This window comes from Salvelinus sp. IW2-2015, linkage group LG18, assembly GCF_002910315.2.
Source record: "Salvelinus sp. IW2-2015 linkage group LG18, ASM291031v2, whole genome shotgun sequence".
Classification (NCBI taxonomy): domain Eukaryota; kingdom Metazoa; phylum Chordata; class Actinopteri; order Salmoniformes; family Salmonidae; genus Salvelinus; species Salvelinus sp. IW2-2015.
In genome coordinates, this window is record NC_036858.1 from 5,305,531 (window position 1) to 5,327,965 (window position 22,435).

Genomic DNA, 22,435 nt, shown 5'->3' on the forward strand with positions numbered 1-22,435 from the left:
GAACGGCCCATATTATGAATTCTGTCACTGTACATTTCAAAAGTGCTGAACAAATAGTTATACGTTCGTCCTAGCTCGCTCATTAATGTCTTAATCGAAATTACGGATTGCCTCTTATCCGCATGTTGTCCCCTTATGCCATAGTTTGTACATCTCAATTGTYATTAGAAACCACATTTGYTTAAGCAAGTMAGCCATAACAGCTATGTTTTTTTGAAAGGCAGTAAATGAGGCTGAATGAACTGTTTCGCTGCCAGACATGGCTCCGCTGATAGCCAGGTGTAGCAGTGGTAAGGTGTTGGGACAGCTTTATGTAGGCCCTAACAGTTTGTGGGCACCGTTTGTCACCGTTATAGCGCAAATTGTTTTAGTGTTGTGGCTTTGCTGGCATGCACCCCCCCCACACACACACACATATCTCAACATTTAGACTTAGTATCACGAAATGTTAAGAGTGCATCTCGAACATTTTTAAATAGCTTCCACATTCAAAGAAATGTCGGTAGCTGAATGGGCTTCCATAGAAATATCTTCTTGTTGGGCAGCCTTTAGATTTTTTTTTTTCAAATTTTCCCCACTTTAACACGCAATGTGTCAAGCCAAACGCTTCTTCATGAACAATCTTCTTAAAAGTTACAGGATGCATGAWTATTCTTATTGTAAATTACAGGATGCAAATGATGCCGCATGTGTCGCAACTGTAGGGCATTTTCTCTTTTGTCCACCAGTGGTGGACTGGATTCTCCTCCCCACACATCACTTCATAGAGACCGCCGCTGCTGCCACCACCACCAACACCACATCGCCGATGTTATAATAGGTGGACTGGATAACAATCTCTCTCGCCTTATTGGACATTGGATTTGAAAGACAGCTTTCAGCCATTTTATCGCTGGTAAACTGTCGCTCTTTCTATCCTTTTTCATTTTGAACAATGACTTCATGAAGTAGGTTACTGTACAAAAGCTAAATCGGCGAGGTTTGGATAAGAGAACAGTGATTTATTGACGCCTGTTTTCGTACTCAATTCTAGCATGTGCCACGTGACGACAGGGACACACGAGTATGGGCATTAGACGCGGGTAAATACACTGGTAAGCGTTTTCACCTATTTACATGGTTGATCAGTTTACTGCATGTTAAGCTATTTGATTTAAACCGCTTCTATTATTTTCCTGGATTTACACGCAGTAGTCTGATTAAGTTAGTCTCATTCCTAAGCCCCCCTCTTAAATCTCCTGATGTTGCAAAGCTGTTAAATGTCCAGGAATTTATTTTAAATCACAAACATGAGGTCCAATGAAAGGTCCTATTGCTACATCGAATCTGAAATTACAAATTCACTGTAGCCCAAGGGATGATCGACGTCATTGTACAGATACAATGTTGTTGATGAGACACGTTCCTATCGTTGACATGTAGGGTGTGATTTTTTTAATCTTTATGTTGATACACATGGCTATCAAAAGAGGACGATGTACTACTGTAACAGCTAGTGACAGGTGCATCAGTTTACCAAAGAATACAGGAAACACAGTCAAGCCTGTCTGAGAGAGCGGAAGTTACTGTACATTCAACTGTTTTATTTTGTTTCAGAGGATACTTACACACGTTCTATGTCTATAAATTCACTGACGTTCGTTATTAAAATAATTTAAGATAATGTTATAATGGATATTAGATACTGGTATAATGGACAATTTATCCAAATGATAGTACTGTGACTCAAATACAGTAGACTGCCTACAATGCAACCACATTCATTTTTTTTAGGGGGTTCCTGAATCTGCACTGTTTGCAAGTCATATCTTAAAATTGCCTACCATTTTTGAATGATGCGTTTAGTGTGCAAATTCAATTGAAGGAAAGACTCATGATTGCGATGTCCCTTAGTAGGGCAATGTTAATAGGTAATTTCAATCAAATGTGTTCAGTAGTTCCCTGGAATATTGACTTGTCATTTTAGGTATGTTTTAAAATAACTTTTAGCTTTCTATGCCTTTCCACTCTCAAGCAACACTTCATTATGTTGGTTTGTTGTCCTTACTGTACCATACCACAGAAAACAGTACTGAAATTACTGTCAGAAATAGCACTAAGAGTAGTACACCGTAGTTTCCTGATTGGGTTTGTAGTTCGAAAGCCTAATCAATATCATGCTGTATTCATAATCTGCTAGTAGGGTTGAATGGCGGGAACATGATTACTGGGATTTACCACCTAAAACCACTCCCTTTTCCCGGGATAAATAACTGAGAAACYGGTAAATGATAATAAATTATTTATATAAACAGCATGGAGTGAAATGGAACTGTTAAATTATATGCAATGTCTAAATGTGGCTTCTCTATGGCCTCTGCATGATGAATCACCAACGCTCAGGGTGGGGACAGACCATATCAGATTGGAGCGTAGTTCACAATGTATGTCGATCTATCTCATCATGTGAACTTTTTTTTMTTTTCTTGTGACAGGTAGGCCTACATTTCCTACATCTAACTTTCAGGGGTCACCTTATTTTTCTAAAAGATAAAGATATATTTTTGTAAAGATATAAAACATTTAAAAAATTGCAGCTGCAGWGTTTTAAAACATTTCTCGAATATTGTTGCTTTAAATCAGTGCACGCCGAGCAGTCTCTCGCAGTCTTTCTCTCTCGTCATCAATTCCATTGAAATTGATAATCCTGTTCTAGATTGCTATATAGATGTTCTAGCCTAACCTTCAGGGAATGCAGTCAATGCAGTATTAGCCTTATATTTATCTAATTAATGGTGGGAATRCAGTAGCGGTGTGTGGGTAAAATCACTGGGGAAGCCAAAGAAAAGCCATATTACAACCTTTGTGTTGTGATMGTTACATTGTTTGCTCTTATAACCTTTTAAATGATATCCCTTGCGACCGTGATTTATAGGCCTAAAGGCACAGACAATAAGACACAATGGCAGAATACATTCAACCACACCTTTTGGTTTTATCACAAAACTAGATRGCAACCTCTGTCCAGCGAAGTCCACAAAGCATATTGCATGTACAGTAACAGACAGTTACATGACTTACAGCATGGTCAAGCAAGTTCATGTTTCCATTTTTGGACCACTAAACAACTATTGATTTAGAACCACAAAGAGTTACCGCAAGTCACAAAAATATATAGAACTGTCATCAAGGCAAAGGGTGGCTACTTTGAAGAATCTCAAATATATTTTGATTTGTTTAACAATTTTTGTTTACAATATGATTCCACGTGTGTATTTCATAGTTTTGATGTCTTCACTATTATTCTACAATGTAGAAAATAGTCAAAATAAAGAAACCCTTGAACGAGTAGGTGTGTCCAAACTGTTGACTGGTACTGTATGTGTATTGGATAACGACACAATCATTTSGCCTTTTTTRGGCTCATTACAAGTYTTTAATGTAGGGCTCATAAAATGTATGTAATGTATGGCTCATTRGGCGCAGGTAGCATCAGACTTGAATTTTCAATCAAAGCTCTAATCAAATCCAGACAAAGGCCTATTTACAGTATATGCTTTTGAATGGCTCTTACAGTTTTACCGGATTACCTGGGAGAAAAGTGATTTATTCTAGGGATGGGAACATTTGTAAAATACTGGGAAAATATTCAACCCTATCTGCTAGTGACTGAAGCCTGTCAAGTCTCCTGTAATTCTATTTGGTAAAAAATCTTATTTGAATCAGTGAATGTTGTTCCCATCTGCTTGAGCATTCATTACTGCTTCTTGCAGAGAAAGTAGGAATCCAAAGCTTGGCGAACACTTCACACATGAATGATGAGTACTCAAGTGCTTATGACAGGATAGACAAAAGGATACAAGAGAGATTTTGATCAGACTAGCCAGATCTCTCTGGAGTCTGGACCTCCACTAAACTATTTATTTTCAGTACAGAGGTCAATGTTTCTATTTGGGGCACACTTTGGATTATAAAGGACTTGTTTGCCTTTTCTTTTCACATTTCTTTGTTGGCGTGAAAATGAATTAGAGGAATAATTCAGAATTCTAATCAAATTTTTGTATTAAATACATGTATTAACTGCAGAAATATACACATTTTACAGGAACTGACTTGAAGTCTTTTTTTCACATTGCAGTCAGCCTTGGGCAGTGTTAATTACACCTAGATTTCACACTATGCTGCTATTGTGTACTGTACGTGATGGGTTTCCATGGCAGCATCAACCAGAATGTCACTGACAAATGGAAAGGGTTTGGATGTATTGCAACATCTTGCTTTCAATTCGGTTGCAGTATCAAATAGTAGTTTTGGGATTGAAGAGTAGAGGGACCCTGGAGGATTAAAGGCACTGTTCAAATCTGCTCATTGACCAAGCTTAGTGATAGATAAAGGATTTMATCTCAGCAGAATATGTCCATGAATCACCCTATTTTGCTCCTTGGTTACAAGCTGTCATAGCAACAGTATGCCACCTTTTCTTGGAGGCCGTTAAAGCATGTTACTCTATTTTGAAGAACCTGTAAGAATTTGATTGAGCGGCTGCTTTTGGAGACTCGTGCTATGAAACAACAGAAATCCTTGTTGGCTGAAAATACTACATACTGTAATGCAAGTCAAGTTCTAAGTCAAGAACTTGATCAATTTATATGACTCCTACCGAGGGTAAGCTGTCTCTGTGGACAAYATTAATGTCTCGATCTCTGTGAGAGGTAACTTTATCGACCACACAGCCATCATTACACAACAGAGTCATGGCCATTAGCCGAGCTAAGATTTCTCTCCTCTCGTCTCCAGTGGGCTTTCATCTTAGGAGATGACAGGTGGACACATTTGGGAAGATTGGAGCCTGTGATCCTGCAGTCTAAAGACACCATGGAGCAAGGCTTCAGCTTCAGCACACTGGTGAGTCTTGTTAGTCGGGGGTAAAGGCGTCTGTTTGCTTCCCATYCTAAACAGTTCGTGCATATATTATGACATTTTGTGACGTTTTTGTTCCCGTTGGTCTTCAGCAAGGTTTTTTTTCGGCTGTTCATGCTCACAATTTTTTGTTGTTGTTGTTGAGGCAACCCGAAGTCTGGTGATTGGTCAACAGTAGGGATTCTTCAAATAAGTGTTTGTTGTCATTCAATGAGAGACGACTCGCTTTCATGCACATTTTTTCCACTGTGAAATACTGCAACAAACATCTTAGCTGTAAAATTACTACAACYTCTTCGGAACGAACGTCAATTAATTACAGATTTTTTTGAGTACATTTTTGAGGAAGTGTTAACTGGCTATGGCATCTCAAGAGGGACAAACGGTACTATTGCCGCGCTTTTCAAATTTTTCAAGCGATTGTCCTTTAAGGGAGTATGCGAGGCACATACGTTCACTTCACCTAGCCGAGTTCTGCTAGGCGCAAACTGAACCTAGTGTGCACGCCTTAAGGGGTTAGAGGTGAAGTGGGGAGAGATGGGCTGTGTGTGGGTGGGGTAGGTGGGAGGTGACGGGGGGAGTGATGGGCTGTGTGTGGAGTGGGAGAGGTGGGAGGTGAGTAAGGTTGATGGACTGTGTGTGGAGTGGGAGAGGTGGAGTGTACGGGAGTGACTGGGCTGTGTGTGGAGTGAGGGGGTAAGGTGGGAGGTGAGTAAGGTTGATGGGCTCTTGTGTGTGGAAGTGGGAGAGGTTGGGAAGGTGACAGGGGAGGATGGAGTTTGGGTAGGTGGGAGGTGAACGGGGGGAGTGGATCGGGCTGTGTGTGGAGTGGAGGGTAGGGGAGGTGAGTAAGGTTGATGGGCTGTGTGTGGAGTGGGAGAAGGTGGGAAGTACGGGGGAGTGATGGGGCTGTTGTGGAGTTGGGCAGAGGTGTGAGGTGAGTAAGGTTATGGCCTGTGTGTGGAGTGGGAGAGGTGGGAGGTGAGAGGGGGATGATGGACTGTGTGTGAGGTGGGAGAGGTGGGAGTGAGTGGTTGGGATGGATGGGCTTGTGTATGGAGGTGGGAGAGGTGGGAGGTGACGGGGGGAGTGATGTGGCTGTGTGGTGGAGTGGGAGAGGTGGGAGGTGACGGGGAGAGTGATGGGCTGTGTGGTGGATGGGAGAGGTGGGAGGTGACGGGGGAGTGATGGGCTGTGGTGGAGTGGGGTAGGTGGATCTTGAACTGGGGGAGTTGATGGGCTGTGTGTGGAGTGGGGAGAGGTGGGAGGTGAGAAGGGGCTGAGTGAGGCTGTGTGTGGAGTGGGAGAGGTGGGAGGTGAGTTGAGTTCACTTGTCTTTGGGAAATGTAGGAATCAAGGTGAGTATAGGAAGGTGGGTGGAAAGCTGGAGTGAATGGGTGTCCTCTGTGTAGAAGCAGGTGATGTGGGTGGGCTGCATTGATTTCTTCTGTAGAGTGGGAATGGGTTAGTGGGCTGGGGATCCATGCCAACGGTTTCCCCTGACTCACTCCCATTAGTATTCAGCTGCTCTGTCAGACTCATCCCTCCATCCTGGGGTGGGAGAAAGGGATAGAGCGGATGTTTGCCTCTTTACACTTCCTCTGCTCATGAATAGATGATTAGACAAAGGAGATGCTATCATCGAGCCCTCCAACGAGAGAAAACTCCTGCCKGCTTCAACTGTCGCTGCCGAAAGGATGTCTTAATCTGATCCTTCATCGAGAGTACAATCATTTCCCCCGCAGTCTTCATCACTACCCCCTGCAGAGTCCAGTGGAGTCTTGATAAGACTCCCACGTCAATAGTAACCTCAAAGAACTCTGAGGCAGCAGTGTCCCGTGTGTACTGTGCTTTTTTCATTAGTGTGGTGCAGGACTGATCAGGCTAGTGTGTACTAGCATAGCGTCGTCCGTTCTACCTATGAATGCTTCCGATCAGCAACCCCCCCTCCATCCCCCGCCTGTTTTGGCCGACCTGACCTAGTGAGGGATGACAGTGGTGATGTTGTCTGGTCACGTGACCGCCTGGGGAGGGCTGGGAGGCTGCTGAGGGAGACGGCTCATGCTGATCCTAGCCGTTGCTATTTCAGTTGATGCTACAGTAGTACTGCTGCTAGGGGTGATAGTGTTGCTGTGTCAGGCTGTTAGCCTTAGGGTTTTTCTGCCCATGTAGACACWGGTTCTGATGCAATGTTAGTGATAAATGTGTTGTTTTGGTCCCTGAGGTGTAGGAAGAGGTGTGCTAGTGCTGACAGGGCTGTCCTCTCCATGCTTAGTCAAATCCTAACCTTATCCATTGGAAGGAAAATGCCAAACTACCACGTCTATTATGCTCTTCTATACTCCGATGCGTGGGGTTACATTGACTGCTAAGTTGACCTCTGTTACACTTTGAACTCTGACCCTGGTGACCTCTGACCCCCAACAGAAGAAGCTGGCGGCCGAGCCGGACCACACCGACGTGAGCCTAACGGCGGCGGAGCGCGTGCTGGCCCTCAGCAAGATGGGCTGCAGCGTGGAGATCAACGAGGAGATCACGCCACGCCGCTACTTCCGCTCCGGCGTGGAGATGGAGCGCATGGCCGCCGTGTACCTGGAGGAGGGCAGCTTGGAGAACGCCTACGTCCTATACAACAAGTTCATCACGTGAGGAGAGAGCGTACCCACTGGGCACACACTGGTKGAAWCAACGTTGTTTCCACGTCATTTCAATTAAATGACATTGAACCAACGTGGAATAGATGTTGAATTGACAATTGTTGCAGACTAGTTTAGGGCCTGTGATAGTGGAATACTAACATACCTATGTCCAATGTACTAATGGCAGTTCAAGTACTTGATTGATGAATAATACAAATACAAATGTTTTCGTCACATGCGCTGAATACAACCGGTGTAGACTTTACTGTGAAATGCTTACTTACAAGCCCTTTCCCAACGATGCAATAATAATAATAATGGTAACACAAGGAATAAAATACACAAGAAGGAAGCTATATACAGACAGTAGCAGTACCATATCAATGTGTGGGGTTACGAGGTAATTGAGGTCGATATGTACCTAATAGGCAGGGGTTAAGTGACTAGGGTACAGGATTAATAATAGTAGCAGCAGTAGTAGCAGTAAAAATAAGTCTTCATAAACTATAATCTGTCTAACCATCTCTCTGTTGTGTCAGTCTGTTTGTAGAGAAACTCCCCAGCCATCGAGACTACCGGGAGTGCAGCGTGCCAGAGAAGCAGGTGATAATGAAGGTAAACCCTTGTCCTGCTGTGTTGGGGGACCCCCATGGTGCTAAACCCTTGGCCTGCTGTGTTGGGGGACCCCCGTGGTGCTAAACCCTTGGCCTGCTGTGTTGGGGGGACCCCCGTGGTGCTAAACCCTTGGCCTGCTGTGTTGGGGGGACCCCCTTGGTGCTAAACCCTTGGCCTGCTGTGTTGGGGGACCCCCATGGTGCTAAACCCTTGGCCTGCTGTGTTGGGGGACCCCCGTGGTGCTCAGACCTGCAGAGAGCTCATTAACCTAATGGGAGGGATGGAGAGAGGGGTGAAGGGGTAGAGGGATGGAGAGAGAGGGATGGAGAGAGGGTGGTAGGGACGGAGAGAGAGGGGTGAACGGATGGAGAGAGGGTGAAGGGTTGAGGATGGAGAGAGGGAGGGATGTGGGAGAGTGATGGAGAGAGGGGGTGAAGGGATGGAGAGAGGGCCCTGTCTGCCTGAGTGATAGGCTACTTAGTGGTCTGCTTTGATTTAAGTGAGGTATGTTTATGGTAATCGAAGCAAGGTCAGCTCAGGGACAGCACCAGTCTAGAAAAGGCGATAGATGACCTTCTGATGACTAACAGTAGAAACGACACTATAATCTATTAAGAGCTTTGAAATGGTAGGTTAATGGCTTGTCATTTTTCTTTTCTCAAAGTAGTGATTCAGCCCACTTGGACTGACCGTTTAAGCTGCATATTCCCACTGCTAATGGAAGAAAGTGTTTCCCTGCCTGCACTCACACAGATGACCTTGTCCCGTTTATCTGTTGRATGTTATTCTCAGAAATTGCAAGATGTCGCATTTCCGCGCAAAGATCAATTGAGGAAGCTCCTCCATGAGAAGTTCAACAAGGAACACGCAGCATATCTAATGAGTCAGGTAAGGTTTAGCACCCAAACCTTTCATTACATTCAGACAGATTATTTTGGAAGCTGGCTGGATACCCTGTTCGTGCTAGTGTGCAACACCTGTTCATATTATTTGGATCCCTTTTTGACGAATGGGAATACTTCAATGCAGCAAGTTTATAGTTGTATTGATGAGAAGTGGTTTGGAGAAAGATCACCTATATCAACAAATGGTACGAACATTGAAATGGCACAGATTGTGTGTGTGTGTGTGCGTGCGCACAGAGCCAGGCCGTGGTGGTGGATGGCTGTGGCCAGCAGCTGCAGAGGACGTCTCTGGTAGAGCAGGAGAGACTGAGGGTGGCTCAGCTGCGCAGGATGCAGATGGAGGCGGAGCAGTTCCGCTACTTCGAGGACCAACTGCGCAGACAGGAGCTGGCCAATCGCAGAGACGAGGCGGTCGCYAAAGTGCCTGAACAAACGGACGGGTCCTGCCTGTCCCACTCCTCCAAGAACCATGTTCGTCTCGACCCAAACCGCAATCAACCTTCTCTCCCCAGCAGCAAGCCAGCAGCTACACTGGCTGGCGGACATAGTGAGTGTCCTGCTTCCATTACGATGGAACATCTAGGCTCTATATTTTAGATTGAATGGTTGTTACTCAAACAATCCATTAGTTAGGTAATATGGGGAAGTCAACAATGAGTTACATTAATAGTTACTGTGTATATTTTAGCTGGCTAGTATAATAACTGTTGATGTATTTGTAGTCTGTATATGTGCTGCATGAGTCACATGGTTGGACATCCTGTTATTGTAGTTCAACAGTGTGTGTGTGTGTGTGTGTGTGTGTGTCCGCGCGTCTGTACAGCTCAACTGGTTGAGGGCCTGAGGCGGGTCGTCATTCCGAGAGACCTGACCTACAAGTTCTTGCTGCTAGCCGACAGCAACACAGCCAGGGGCATAGAAACATGTGGGGTCCTCTGTGGAAAACTGGTAAGACATGCTCTTACATCAAATATACTGTATGCAAACATTTATCCCTTTTTATTTTGTAGACAAAATGCCAGTTTATTGGGGAAAGTCAAACATCCCAGTTTACTATGTCTAASCGTACAACAGGAGTCACCATTTGTAATCATGTCCTCTGCAAACGATAGTTCTGTGARCGAGGAGGAGGGAGGTTGCCAATGTAAGGTGTTCAAAGTTCAAGAATAGTATTTGAAGTTGCTTGTACTCCCTACATTATTTGCTATCTTATGATGTAAGTGCCTGCTCCAGATTGCTRTGTGTAGGTGGGTGTGCCAAATCCTGCACAATAGCAATAACAGTACTTCAGTGYCACCAGACTTATGAACCATTATTAGCAACTGTTGTGCATTTGTAATGAATTAGCTCATAAGCTGTTATAAATGCACTTCTAATSCCGTCTGAGGGCATTCATGGGAAGTGTTACCTTTTGTCTCTTCCAGACTCAAAATGAGTTTCTGCTGACCCATGTGGTGGTTCCCAAGCAGTCAGCTGGCCCAGACTACTGTGATATGGAGAACGTAGAGGAGCTCTTCAGTTTCCAGGACCACCACAGTCTGCTGACTCTGGGCTGGATCCATGTGAGTGTACACCACCCCCCCCCCCCCCAATCTTATATTTATACAGCCCTTTTTACAACAGCAGTTGTCATAAAGTGCCTATATAGAAACCCAGCCTTAAACCCCAGAGAGAAAGCAATGCAGATGTAGAGGCATGTTGGCTAGGAAAAACTCCTTAGAAAGGCAGGAACCTAGGAAGAAACCTAGAGGAACCAGGCTCTGAGGGGTGGCCAGTCCTCTTCTGGCTGTGCTGKGGAGAGATTAGCAGAGGCTGAGCTTTTATTTGCATAATATCACCATAGAAACCAGGCCCTCTGGATCAGATGTCACAGTTATTCATAGCCCTACCAGTCACCTTCAGATAATGCATTGTAGATTCTGTACCCCTTCAATATAAACCTTGGATTTATGGTTTACATCCCCTAACATGGGAGTTGTACAGGGGAGGAACACAGTGAAATGTACAGATGTAGGATTTTAATTTGAGCCAGTTTGCTACAGCAGGAAAATTATCCTGCAGCAACCGGAAATATGAATAATTACGTGGATTATAATGAATGAAAATGGTTGCATTTAGCATTTTTTGTTATGGCAAATCAAGTGTAAATTACAAACTTTAGAAGCCTTTTAGAAACTCATACACTACAAGTTTACATTTCCTGCTGTGCAGTAACAAGAGTGATCAAATTAAGATCCTACATCTGTAGTTCCACCGATTTTTGGGGAATAAACATCAAATGTAATTCACCTATCAGAAAATGAGCTTTTTGACGCAGTTCCATTATCTCTTCTGCTGGTTGCTCTCTTCTCCTCTGCCCTTAGACCCACCCCACCCAGACGGCCTTCCTGTCCAGTGTAGACCTGCATACACACGGCTCCTACCAGCTCATGCTGCCTGAAGCCATCGCCATCGTCTGCTCGCCCAAACACAACGAGTGAGTCTCTGTCCGCTAGAATGAGTAGGCCTGCTGACGCTAAAGAAAACCAATCCACTAAGACATGCAACGTGGACGGTAGTCAAATAGTTTATTCAGTAACGAGCAATGTTCCAGGGAGTTAGAAATGCGTGATGTAGAACGGACATGACGATTCTCTGTGACGTGGAACAATGAGTCGTGTCAGTTCTATACTCAACGTCTCTATCTGGTTCTCTAAATGTTCCAACCCACTGAACGAGCCTCGGGTGTAAGCTCAGCTCTCAGATGACTAACCTATGTTGGCTTTAAGGTTGCTTAGCTGGAAGACTATTTACTTTTACTAGACAGACTTTCTTTGACCATGAGAGCGTCGTGTAGACGAGGCCTGTGGTATGTATTTTGCAGTACGGGGGTGTTCAGACTCACCAGCTCTGGCATGGGGGAAGTGGCCCGCTGCAGACTGAAGGGCTTTCACCCACACTCCAAGGACCCGCCGCTCTTCAGCGTAAGTCATACACACAGACATCCTCTCAGCACTGTCACGAATAGAGCTTGTATGTGTTCACATTTCCTTCTATTGTTAGTTGTGCTTCTCCACGGTGAGTTGACCTGAACAGTTAAACGAGGCTTTTCTAATTTCAGATCTGTAGGCATGTTGTTATAAAGGACTTGAAAACAACCGTGCTGGACCTCAGGTGACAGAGAGGGGAAGGGAAGACACTCACCGCCCCCCTCCTCCTCCTCACCATCACAAACTGGATCTCCTATTTATATCTTTGTTTACAATGAAGGCTTTTGTATTTATTTTTTAAAAAGGACGTACTGTCAATTGAAACTGCTTTGCAACACATGGTGATGAATTGTTCTAATGGTGTYGTTTTATCAACCCTTTATCCTAAAGTATGTTTTTTTTTGATAGCTTAACATGTCAATTTGGCAGAGTGGATTTTTTTTKAGCCAGATTTGATGTGGAATTCTCCAGAGAGAACTACTTTAGCATGCAGGCCTGCTGTAAATGGCCTGAGGTGTTTCAGTTTGAGAACTGGTTAAAGTGTGTGCACTTATGTGTTATGTGAATGATAGTCTCCCATGAAGGTATCCTTACCATTTAACTTTCCTGGAACAGGACACTATGGAAAAGACTTGTAAAACACGATTATACAGCATTTGCACAATTGATTACATGCAGAGATTTGACGAACAAATAAAAAGAGATTGATTTCTTAAATATAAAATGGACTGGATTTAATTGTGATGGCTCTGTGGTTTAGGAAGTTGTTTTGTTGTCTTAGTTATAATTCATGACTTTTGGCCAGTTGGATGTTAGCCTTGACATTTTTGCATTATTTGTGAGTCTTGATTTATTTTGAAGTGTTGACCAAAAAACAGAAAATAGAACCATAACTTAAATATTCCTAAAAGTAGCCTGTCGAGGTGRCATGTCTTGTGTGGGGAGGAACAAACCAAAGTGCTCAGAGAATTTGGAAGCAAAGAAACCTTAGGCGCCTTAAAGTAACAGTAGCTTTTTGCCATTCAAGGGCCTTGACTACAGAGCTCAGGTAGCGGCTCACTTTCCACGCCCATGAAGCATTTAAGTAGCCTGGTTCCATACCTGTTTGTGCTCTCATCATTGTTTGGSTTGCCAATGACCATTTGAAGTTAACGAAACACCACAAACATATCTGGGACCAGGCTAGCCTTTAAGCACACCTCCCTGTAGAAAATTGAGCTCTCCTTCTTTCACCTTTGGCAGAAGTGGGCGTGAGGGGAAAAGAGCTTGTCACACCCCCTCACAGCAGTCCTGATAATGGCTTTGTCTTTCATTTGACTTTATATCAGTACTACAGTGTGTTGTTGGACTGTTGCTACAGTGTGATTAGCTGTCCCAGTGGCGCTGTAGGAACATGCTCTGYTGTAGTGGCTTTGTGTTTAGAAATGGGAAAGACAACCAGTCAATGCWGTGACTCTACCACACTTTTCCACTGTCATTTTGGTAATAAAACACATACTGCTTTATCTTCTTGTCCAAGTTGTTGTTTAACTGCGCGGCGTGTYTTTCCAAATGTAGTTGTTCTGCTTTCCCCTCCCCAAATTAACAGAACCATGTTTTTATATATAATTTTATATTGTAAACATTTGCTTTTTGGTCTTCATTTAAGGTTAAGGTTAGGCATTAGGGTTAGCAGTGTGCTTAAGGTTAGGTTGAAAATCAGATTTTTATGACTGGCTGTGCCAGCTTGTGACCACTCTGAAGAGCTGCCTCCAGAATAAGATTCATGACATTAAACGCTAACCCGCTGAAAATGTGGCTAGATGCGACAGTAGTCATAGTAATTATATTCTAAACCCTTGTAATCTAAATGTATGAGCCAGACAGAGTTCCTTGTATGAGAGCTTTATTCCTTCCTTGGGTGTTCGTTCATGTTTACATGGATCTTAACAAACCGTCAGATTGTTAAAGCTTTCAGCAGTGATCTGAGCCATGCGAGAGACCTGGCCACATCCAGGGATATGATGTACTGAACAAAGTGAACACAAGAGGGAGAATGCGAGCTCTGTGGAACAGATTCAGCTTCTTTGCTTCTATAGCCATCGCTGGAATCTACATACATACATACATTGCCCTAGGAATGTCCCCAAAGTTTTACACCAGCTGCACGTTCAAGCTTTATTCTTTGAAAGGTACACGACCAACCACATAACATTCACGCAGGGGTGGGCAGTGCAAAGACAGAAACACACAAGGTTAAATGGGGTACACATTCACAGTTTACAGGCAATAGAACGAGAGCAGAGTTTGGGGCAGGAGGGACGGAGTGGGCTGGGGTGGGGTGGTTCTGGGCCTTGTTTAGAAGCACTTGCGATGCACAATGGAAGGGCCGGCCTCGTCGTACTCCTGCTTGCTGATCCACATCTGCTGGAAGGTGGAGAGGGAGGCCAGGATGGAGCCGCCGATCCAGACWGAGTACTTCCTCTCAGGTGGGGCGATRATCTGGTAACACAAGATAACATTTAATATACTGAATGAGGAAATCCCATATGTGTAGTAAATAGTACACCAAAGCTTCGTGAGACAATATCAGTGACATTCAGATTGGGCCTCAACAACTTGCATGMCATTTTGAAACACTTATCAAGACAATGATTTCTATTCATAGAAACCAGGTCAAAACTGGAAAGGATAATTGCGTCAATGTTGAAATGGGACAATATCATTACTGGAAGTGAATGGAAAAAATATACCATTACAGTTATGAGGACTACCATATTGAATAAATTCAAATCACTGTATAGCATCTCACTATGACATGCAAGTTAACTCTGTTAGTAGCATCTCACAGTGACATGCAAGTTAACTCTATGTTAGTAGCATCTCACTATGGCATGCAAGTTAACTCTATGTTAGTAGCATCAACACACCTTGATCTTCATGGTACTRGGGGCCAGGGCTGTGATCTCCTTCTGCATTCTGTCTGCGATGCCAGGGTACATGGTGGTACCTCCTGACAGGACGTTGTTGGCGTACAGGTCCTTACGAATGTCAATGTCACACTTCATGATGCTGTTGTAAGTGGTTTCATGTATACCGGCAGACTCCATACCTGGAGAGAAATCAGAGGAAATCACGCTGAGTCACAAGGGACAGTGGGGAGAATAGATATTTGTTTCAAACTGTTGAGAGAAAGGCAAACGGAGAGAGTGGAAAGAGGTAAAGAAGGAGCGAGGGATTACCGATGAAGGAGGGCTGGAAGAGGGTTTCCGGGCAGCGGAACCTCTCGTTGCCGATGGTGATGACCTGACCGTCGGGCAGCTCATAGCTCTTCTCCAGAGAGGAGGAGGTGGCAGCGGTGGCCATCTCATTCTCAAAGTCCAGGGCSACGTAGCACAACTTYTCTTTGATGTCACGAACAATTTCTCTCTCAGCTAGAGAGAGGAGAATAAGGGTGAGGTCAGAACAAGAACTTAGATTGATTTGTAGTTTGGCAGAACAACACTTCTGTGTCTGCATAGGCCTCTGCTTAAAAGTCATGCACTGTACGGTATGTGTCATCAGAGTTTATAGCATCCCAGAGTTTCTACTGACCTGTGGTGACGAATGAGTAGCCCCGCTCGGTCAGAATCTTCATGAGGTAGTCCGTGAGATCACGGCCAGCCAGGTCCAGGCGCATGATGGCGTGAGGCAGGGCATAACCCTCATATATGGGGACATTGTGGGTGACACCATCACCAGAGTCAAGGACAATACCTGTGGAGGTTTAGGAGAACACAGGTTTAGGAGGACACAGGTTTGGGAGGACACAGGTTTGGGAGGACACAGGTTTGGGAGGACACAGGTTTGGGAGGACACAGGTTTGGGAGGACACAGGTTTGGGAGGACACAGGTTTGGGAGGACACAAGTTTGAGAGGACACAAGTTTGGGAGGACACAAGTTTGAGAGGACACAGGTTTGGGTGGTATAGGAGGACACCATTTTGGGATGACACAGGTTAGGGAGGACAGGCTTGGGAGAACAACATTTTGGGAGGACAGTTTTGGGAGTAAACAAGTTTGGGCTCAGTGGGACTGAATGGTCAGTGTAAAATGAGGCTGGTTTTGACTAGTGTCCTATACTGACCTGTTGTGCGCCCAGAGGCATAAAGTGACAGCACGGCCTGGATAGCTACGTACATGGCTGGAACGTTGAAGGTCTCGAACATAATCTAGAGCAGGAGCATTTGTTTAGGTTACAGTGTTATTTTTTCACACTAACATTTTGACAGTGARCATATCATTCTAATTGCACCAATCATACACTCAGCATCATGTAACAAATTCCTACTGTTTATATTAGGTGTATTACACAGTCTTGAAAGGCTGGGTTGAAGATATACATTGGAACAAGTCCTAGTTGTGGTGTATGTAGTCATCACTTTCTTGATGTCTACAGTAGAATAGTTCTTGATGTCTATAGTATTCACTCTGGTATGCAATCTGGTTTCCGCTCAGGTTATGGATGTGTTAATGCAACCTTAAAGGTTCTCAATGATGTCACCATTGCCCTTGATTCTAAGCAATGTTGTGCTGCTATTTTTATTGACTTGGCCAAAGATTTTGATACGGTAGACCATTACATTCTTGTGGGCCRGCTAAGGAATATTGGTCTCTGAGGGGTCTTTGGCCTGGTTTGCTAACTATCTCTCTCAAAGAGTGCAGTGTATAAAGTCAGAAAATCGGCTGTCTCAGCCACTGTCTGTCACCAAGGGAGTACCCCAAGGCTCGATCCTAGGCCCCACGCTCTTCTCAATTTACATCTACAACGTAGCTCAGGCAGTAGGAAGCTCTCTCATCCATTTATGTGCAGATGATACAGTCTTATACTCAGCTGGCCCCTCCCCGGATTCTGTGTTAAATGCTCTACAACAAAGCTTTCTTAGTGTCCAACAAGCTTTCTCTACACTTGACCTTTGTTTTGGAGGTGTTCAGAACAAGGTTATGTGGTTTGTTAAGAAAAATTCCCCTCTCCCCGCAGGTGTGATTACTACCTCTGAGGGTTTAGAGCTTGAGGTAGTCACCTCATACAAGTACTTGGGAGCATGGCTAGACGGTACACTGTCCTTCTCTCAGCACATATCAAAGCTGCAGGCTAAAGTTAAATCTAGACTTGGTTTCCTCTATCGTAATCACTCCTCTTTCACCCCAGCTGCCAAACTAACCCTGATTCAGATTACCTTCCTACCCATGCTAGATTACGGAGAAATAATTCATAGATTGGCAGATAAGGGTGCTCTTGAGCAGATACATGTTCTTTACCATTCGGCCATCAGATTTGCCACCAATGCTCCTTATAGGACACATCACTGCACTCTATACTCCTCTGTCAACTGGTCATCTCTGTATACCCGTCACAAGACCCACTGGTTGATGCTTATTTATAAAACCCTCTTAGGCCTCACTCCCCCCTATCTGAGATATCTACTGCAGCCCTCATCCTCCACATACAACACCCGTTCTGCCAGTCACATTCTGTTAAAGGTCCCCAAAGCACACACATCCCTGGGTCGCTCCTCTTTTCAGTTCGCTGCAGCTAGAGACTGGAACGAGCTGCAACAAACACTCAAACTGGACAGTTTTATCTCAATCTCTTAACTCAAAGACTCAGTCATGGACACACTTAATGACAGCTGTAGCTGCTTTGCGTGATGTATTGTTGTCTCTATCTTCTTTCCCTTTGTGCTGTTGTCTGTGCTCAATAATGTTGTACCATGTTTTGTGCCGCAACCATGTTGTGTTGCTACCATGTTGTTGTCATGTTGTGTTGCTACCATGTTGTTGTCACGTTGTGTTGCTACCATGCTGTGTTGTCATGTGTTTCTGCCTTACTATGTTGTTGTCTTAGGTCTCTCTTTATGTAGTGTTGTGTTGTCTGTCTTGTCATGATGTGTCTTTTGTCCTATATTTATATGTTATTTATTTATTAATCCCAGCCCCGTCTCTGCAGGAGGCCTTTTTGCCTTTTGGTAGGTCGTCATTGTAAATAAAAATGTGTTCTTAACTGACTTGCCTAGTTAAATAAAGGTTAAATAAAAATAAAAAAATAAATCACCTGCGTCATCTTCTCCCTGTTGGCTTTGGGATTGAGGGGGGCCTCTGTCAGCAGGGTGGGGTGTTCCTCAGGAGCTACACGGAGCTCGTTGTAGAAGGAGTGATGCCAGATCTGCCAATCATCGACAATAATTAGCATAACATCGCTGAACATGTCTGGGGTCTCTTTAGCTAACTCCTCGTTCTGTTATCATGTAACAGTTCTGAGAATAGATCCTGGATCTAAATGCCCCTGGATAAATCCCAAAGTGCCACCCGGGGAGTTGTGTTGGCTGAGGCTACTTTTGAGTGCCATGATGGAAAATCACAAAGTACATAAAATTCCATGTTAGAGTGTGTCACTGTTTTCCAATTATATTGTTTTAAAATCGTCTGAATCCTGAGTCTGTGTCATTGTTGGATAGGGTGTGGTAGGGTTGTGTGGTAGGGTTGTGTGGTAGGATGGGGTAGGGTGTGGTAGGGTAGTGTGTGGTAGGGTAGGGTAGTGTGGTAGGATGGGGTGGTGTAGCGTGTGGCAGAGTAGGGTGTGGTAGGGTAGGATGGGGTTGAGGTAGGGTAGGGTGGATTGAGGTAAGGTGTGGTAGGGTGGGGTGGGGTGAGGTAGGGTGTGATAGGGTATGGTAGGGTGGGGTGGGATGAGGTAAGGTGTGGTAGGGTTAGTGTGTAGAGTGGGTGGTGTAGCGTGTGGTAGGGTGTGGTAGGGTGGGGTGAGGTAGGGTCTGGTGTGGTAGGGTGGGGTGGGGTGGGATGAGGTAAGGTGTGGTAGGGTATGGTGGGGTAGGGTGTAGTAGGGTAGGGTAGGGTAGGGTGGGGTAGGGTGAGGTAGGTTAGGTGTGAGGTAGGGCGTGGTAGGGTAGGGTGGGGTAAGGTGAGGTAGGGTGGGGTAGGGTGAGGTAGGTTGGGGTGGGTGAGGTAGGGTGTGGTAGGGTGGGGGTAAGGTAGGGTGGGGTAGAGTGTGGTAGGGTGGGGTGAGGTAGGGTGTGGTAGGGTATGGTAGGGTGTGGTAGGGTAGGGTGGGGTGAGGTAGGGTGTGGTAGGGTAGGGTGGGGTGTGGTAGGCTTACTTTTTCCATGTCATCCCAGTTTGTGATGATGCCGTGTTCGATGGGGTACTTCAGGGTCAGAATACCTCTTTTGCTCTGCGCCTCGTCACCCACATAACTGTCTTTCTGTCCCATGCCCACCATCACACCCTGGGGAGAGAAACCGGCTGCTCAGAAGCACACTCACCACACTGTAAAGTGGATGCCATTGCTAGCACTGAAATTCAACAAATAGGCCTTGCTGTGTTGAGTCTTAAACCATGATGGGTAAATAAAATCAAAAAATGATGCTTTAAATTAAGAATATACCAAGGACCATGAAAGACTACGGACAAAAAAGTGGATGCATTCTCATCACCCAATCAGAAGTTACATCCAGCCTGTCTTTTAATGAACGAATGGTGGCTCACCTGATGTCTGGGACGGCCCACGATGGAGGGGAATACTGCTCTCGGGGCGTCGTCCCCGGCAAAGCCTGCCTTGCACAGACCGGAGCCATTGTCACACACAAGGGCGGTGCTCTCTTCATCGTCACACATTGTCAATTCTTTGCTTTACGTTCCTTACTCCGACTGGAGACAATCACTGCAGGGGCAACAGAGAGAAAAGTGTGTTAACATCTGCAGAGTGATAGATTTGTGTGTGTGAGAGAGAGCGAGAGCGAGAGCGAGAGCGAGAGCGAGAGCGAGAGCGAGAGCGAGAGCGAGAGCGAGAGCGAGAGCGAGAGCGAGAGCGAGAGAGAGAGAGTAGGTCTATCCCTCTAAAGTAGTGTGTGACCACACCCTTCTGAGGTGAATTCATAAGAAACGTAAACCATAAAATGTTTAAACTGGTGTGGCAAGTATTTACGTTAATTCATTCAGGAATACATGGCTCAGGCAAATCCACTGGACTACCAAAGTGTGAAGAAAGGATGAGGCTATTCCTATTGAAAGTGAAAAAGTCAATTTGGAAAGTTGACCTGTGCTTAGAGTATAATATAAATACAGTCCACCAAAATCCTATGAAGCACATTGTTATATAATGTTATAATACTGTAAACATTTAACATTAATAGCAAAGCATATATGCTTAWGATCAAAACTCCCCATAGGAGTTATCCTAAAACACTCTTTAGTTAAGGTTAGGGTTGAACTCCAGTCTCTAATGAATGGATGCAGCACCCTGGGAAAACTTCCTAATTAGGAAATGATGCAGAGTCATGTCTGTCTTTGGACTGGACTGTGCAAACCTCACTCCCTCTCTCTCTCTCTGGCCCTGCCTATCTACAATGGTTTACAAAAAAGGATAGAAAAAAGACGGGGATGGGAGGGAGAGAGGGGGGGAGAGAGAGAGAGAGAGAGAGGGAGAGAGAGATGGAGAGGGAGAGGGAGAGAGAGAGGGAGAGAGAGAGGGAGAGAGAGAGAGAGAGAGAGAGAGGGCAGTAGATTCCAGCAGAACCATATTTAGTCATAAACCTTCAGAATAAAGGATTTCCTAAGCTTTCCAGCAGAGGGTACCATGAGCAGCTATGATGGAGTTCAGTGCTGAAAGTTGAGCAGTGTTGAACTGTCCAATAACATGACAGAGGCCCCTGTATGCATCCAGCCATTATCCCCTTTGCACATTTCAAAACCTTTACTCATTTCAAAACTGTGTACGATGTTTTCAAAAACTGACTGAGTTCCCAAGAGACCTTACAACCTATCAACCTGACTTTCCCCAAGAGACTTTACAACCTATCAACCTGACTTTCCCCAAGAGACCTTACAACCTATCAACCTGACTTTCCCCAAGAGACTTTACAACCTATCAACCTGACTTTCCCCAAGAGACCTTACAAGAATTTGAGACTGTTTCTATTGCATTATGGGACTTATGGCAACAGATGTCTAATATCATAATCAACCAGCTGAAAAAATATGCATAATAGGTAGCTTAGCATATACCAGAATATCAACAAGACAGTTCTAGCATTTACTACTGTGACATTCTACCACACTGTTTCAAGCAAGTTACAGCATTAGCAGCAACACTAACTTCTTCAACCACAAGTTCTTAATAAACCACAACACCACCAGGCTTAGGATCTCATCTACTGTGACACTTAATACCCACARCAGACCCCAGTGACTTAGCTGTGAGATGTCTAAACACCTGTCTTTCATTAACATGCGCCTGTGAGATCAGCCAAAGCTCATCAAGCCTAATGAGCCTGGTTTAAATTGATTGAGAAGCAGTCTGCACTGTAAGGTGCTGACCCCTGCGGTTGACTCAGACTAGCAGATTAGCAGCTGACAATTTAGCAGTTGTTGACTTGAGGCAGTCGGGCAGACAGGAAGGCAGGAGTAGAGGAGAGCAGAGGAGAGCGGAGTGGAGAAGTGGAGAGCAAAGGAGAGCAGAGGAGAGCAGAACAGAGCGGAGAAGAGGAGAACAGAGCGGAGGAGATGAGAGCAGAGGAGAATGTGCAGAGGAGTGGAGAGGATAAAAGAGGGTACACTTAAGAAAAAAGATTATATCTAGAACCTGAAAGGGTTCTTCAGCTGTCCCCATAGGATAGCCCTTTGAAGAACTATTTTTGGTTCCAGATATAACCCTTTTGGCTCAAGGTAGAACCCTTTTGAATTCCATGTAGAACCCTTTACACAGAGGGTTATACAGCGATGCMAAAATAATTCTATCTGGAACCAAAAAGGGTTCTCCTATGGGGACAGCCAAAGAACCCTTTTGGAACCTTTTTTCTAAGCGTGTAGGAGAGGAGTAGGCAGGAGAGAGGACAACGAGGGGGTGAGAGGAGGAACAGGGAAGAGAGAGGAGGACAGGAGAGGTGAGGTGGTGGTCCACTTACCCTGACAGTGCTTGGCCGGGGTTTGCCGCTCAGGGATGGTGTGCCCTCTCACTGGCCTGGGGAGACTTTATGTAGCTCCCAGCCAGCCCCCATCCTGCACTTACCCCTCCCACATCCCAAACATGGAGCCGGGGCCGCACTCTCCCTGTCTGCCTCACTCAGCCAGAGCCTTATAGGGATGGCCGGGGAAAAACAGTCCAATCCAATTGCTTCTGCGGAGGGCCCAGTCACATCATTCAGGGCATTCCAGGGGCCTTTTTTTCTGTGAAAGGCAGGAGATCTCACCATGCTGGAACATAAACACACAGCACAGAGCTTGCAGGACTGCCCCCTGTGACAAACAAGCCCTCACACACACAGACAGTGGCATTCCCGTGTAGCAAGACCTCACACACAGACAGTGGCATTCCCGTGTAGCAAGCCCTAACACACAGACAGTGGCATTCCCGTGTAGCAATCCCTCACAC

At 45.0% G+C, this 22,435-nt stretch overlaps 2 protein-coding genes and 1 long non-coding RNA gene across 8 annotated transcripts; 1 reads left to right on the forward strand and 2 right to left on the reverse strand.

Moving 5' to 3' along the window:
* The first annotated feature begins 740 nt into the window (after nt 1–740).
* On the forward strand, nt 741–13,532 carry stambpl1 (STAM binding protein-like 1). 6 transcript variants are annotated; one of them, XM_024008392.1, is made up of 12 exons: nt 741–895; nt 1,034–1,094; nt 4,777–4,884; nt 7,327–7,544; nt 8,078–8,153; nt 8,946–9,041; nt 9,296–9,605; nt 9,882–10,006; nt 10,483–10,620; nt 11,422–11,534; nt 11,922–12,021; nt 12,159–13,532. In XM_024008392.1, exons 3-12 carry the CDS (start codon nt 4,855–4,857, stop codon nt 12,213–12,215), a joined length of 1,263 nt encoding a protein of 420 aa, XP_023864160.1. In that variant the 5' UTR covers nt 741–895; nt 1,034–1,094; nt 4,777–4,854; the 3' UTR covers nt 12,216–13,532. The 6 variants fall into 6 exon arrangements, with proteins under 6 accessions (XP_023864160.1, XP_023864163.1, XP_023864159.1 ...); XM_024008394.2 differs by lacking the exon at nt 741–895 and adding an exon at nt 929–947; XM_024008395.1 differs by lacking the exon at nt 4,777–4,884.
* On the reverse strand, nt 8,237–8,471 carry LOC139029124 (uncharacterized). Its single transcript, XR_011481390.1, has 2 exons — nt 8,403–8,471; nt 8,237–8,281 (listed from the first exon to the last, which is right to left on the reverse strand). It is a non-coding gene; the product is annotated as an uncharacterized lncRNA (long non-coding RNA).
* A 363-nt stretch (nt 13,533–13,895) lies between the features above and the next one.
* acta2 (actin alpha 2, smooth muscle) lies at nt 13,896–22,057 on the reverse strand. Its single transcript, XM_024007849.2, has 9 exons — nt 21,969–22,057; nt 19,552–19,726; nt 19,163–19,291; nt 18,101–18,211; nt 16,133–16,217; nt 15,601–15,762; nt 15,249–15,440; nt 14,937–15,118; nt 13,896–14,508 (listed from the first exon to the last, which is right to left on the reverse strand). The coding sequence occupies exons 2-9, from the start codon at nt 19,678–19,680 to the stop codon at nt 14,365–14,367; spliced, it is 1,134 nt and encodes a 377-aa protein (XP_023863617.1). The 5' UTR covers nt 19,681–19,726; nt 21,969–22,057; the 3' UTR covers nt 13,896–14,364.
* Nucleotides 22,058–22,435: the final 378 nt, after the last annotated feature.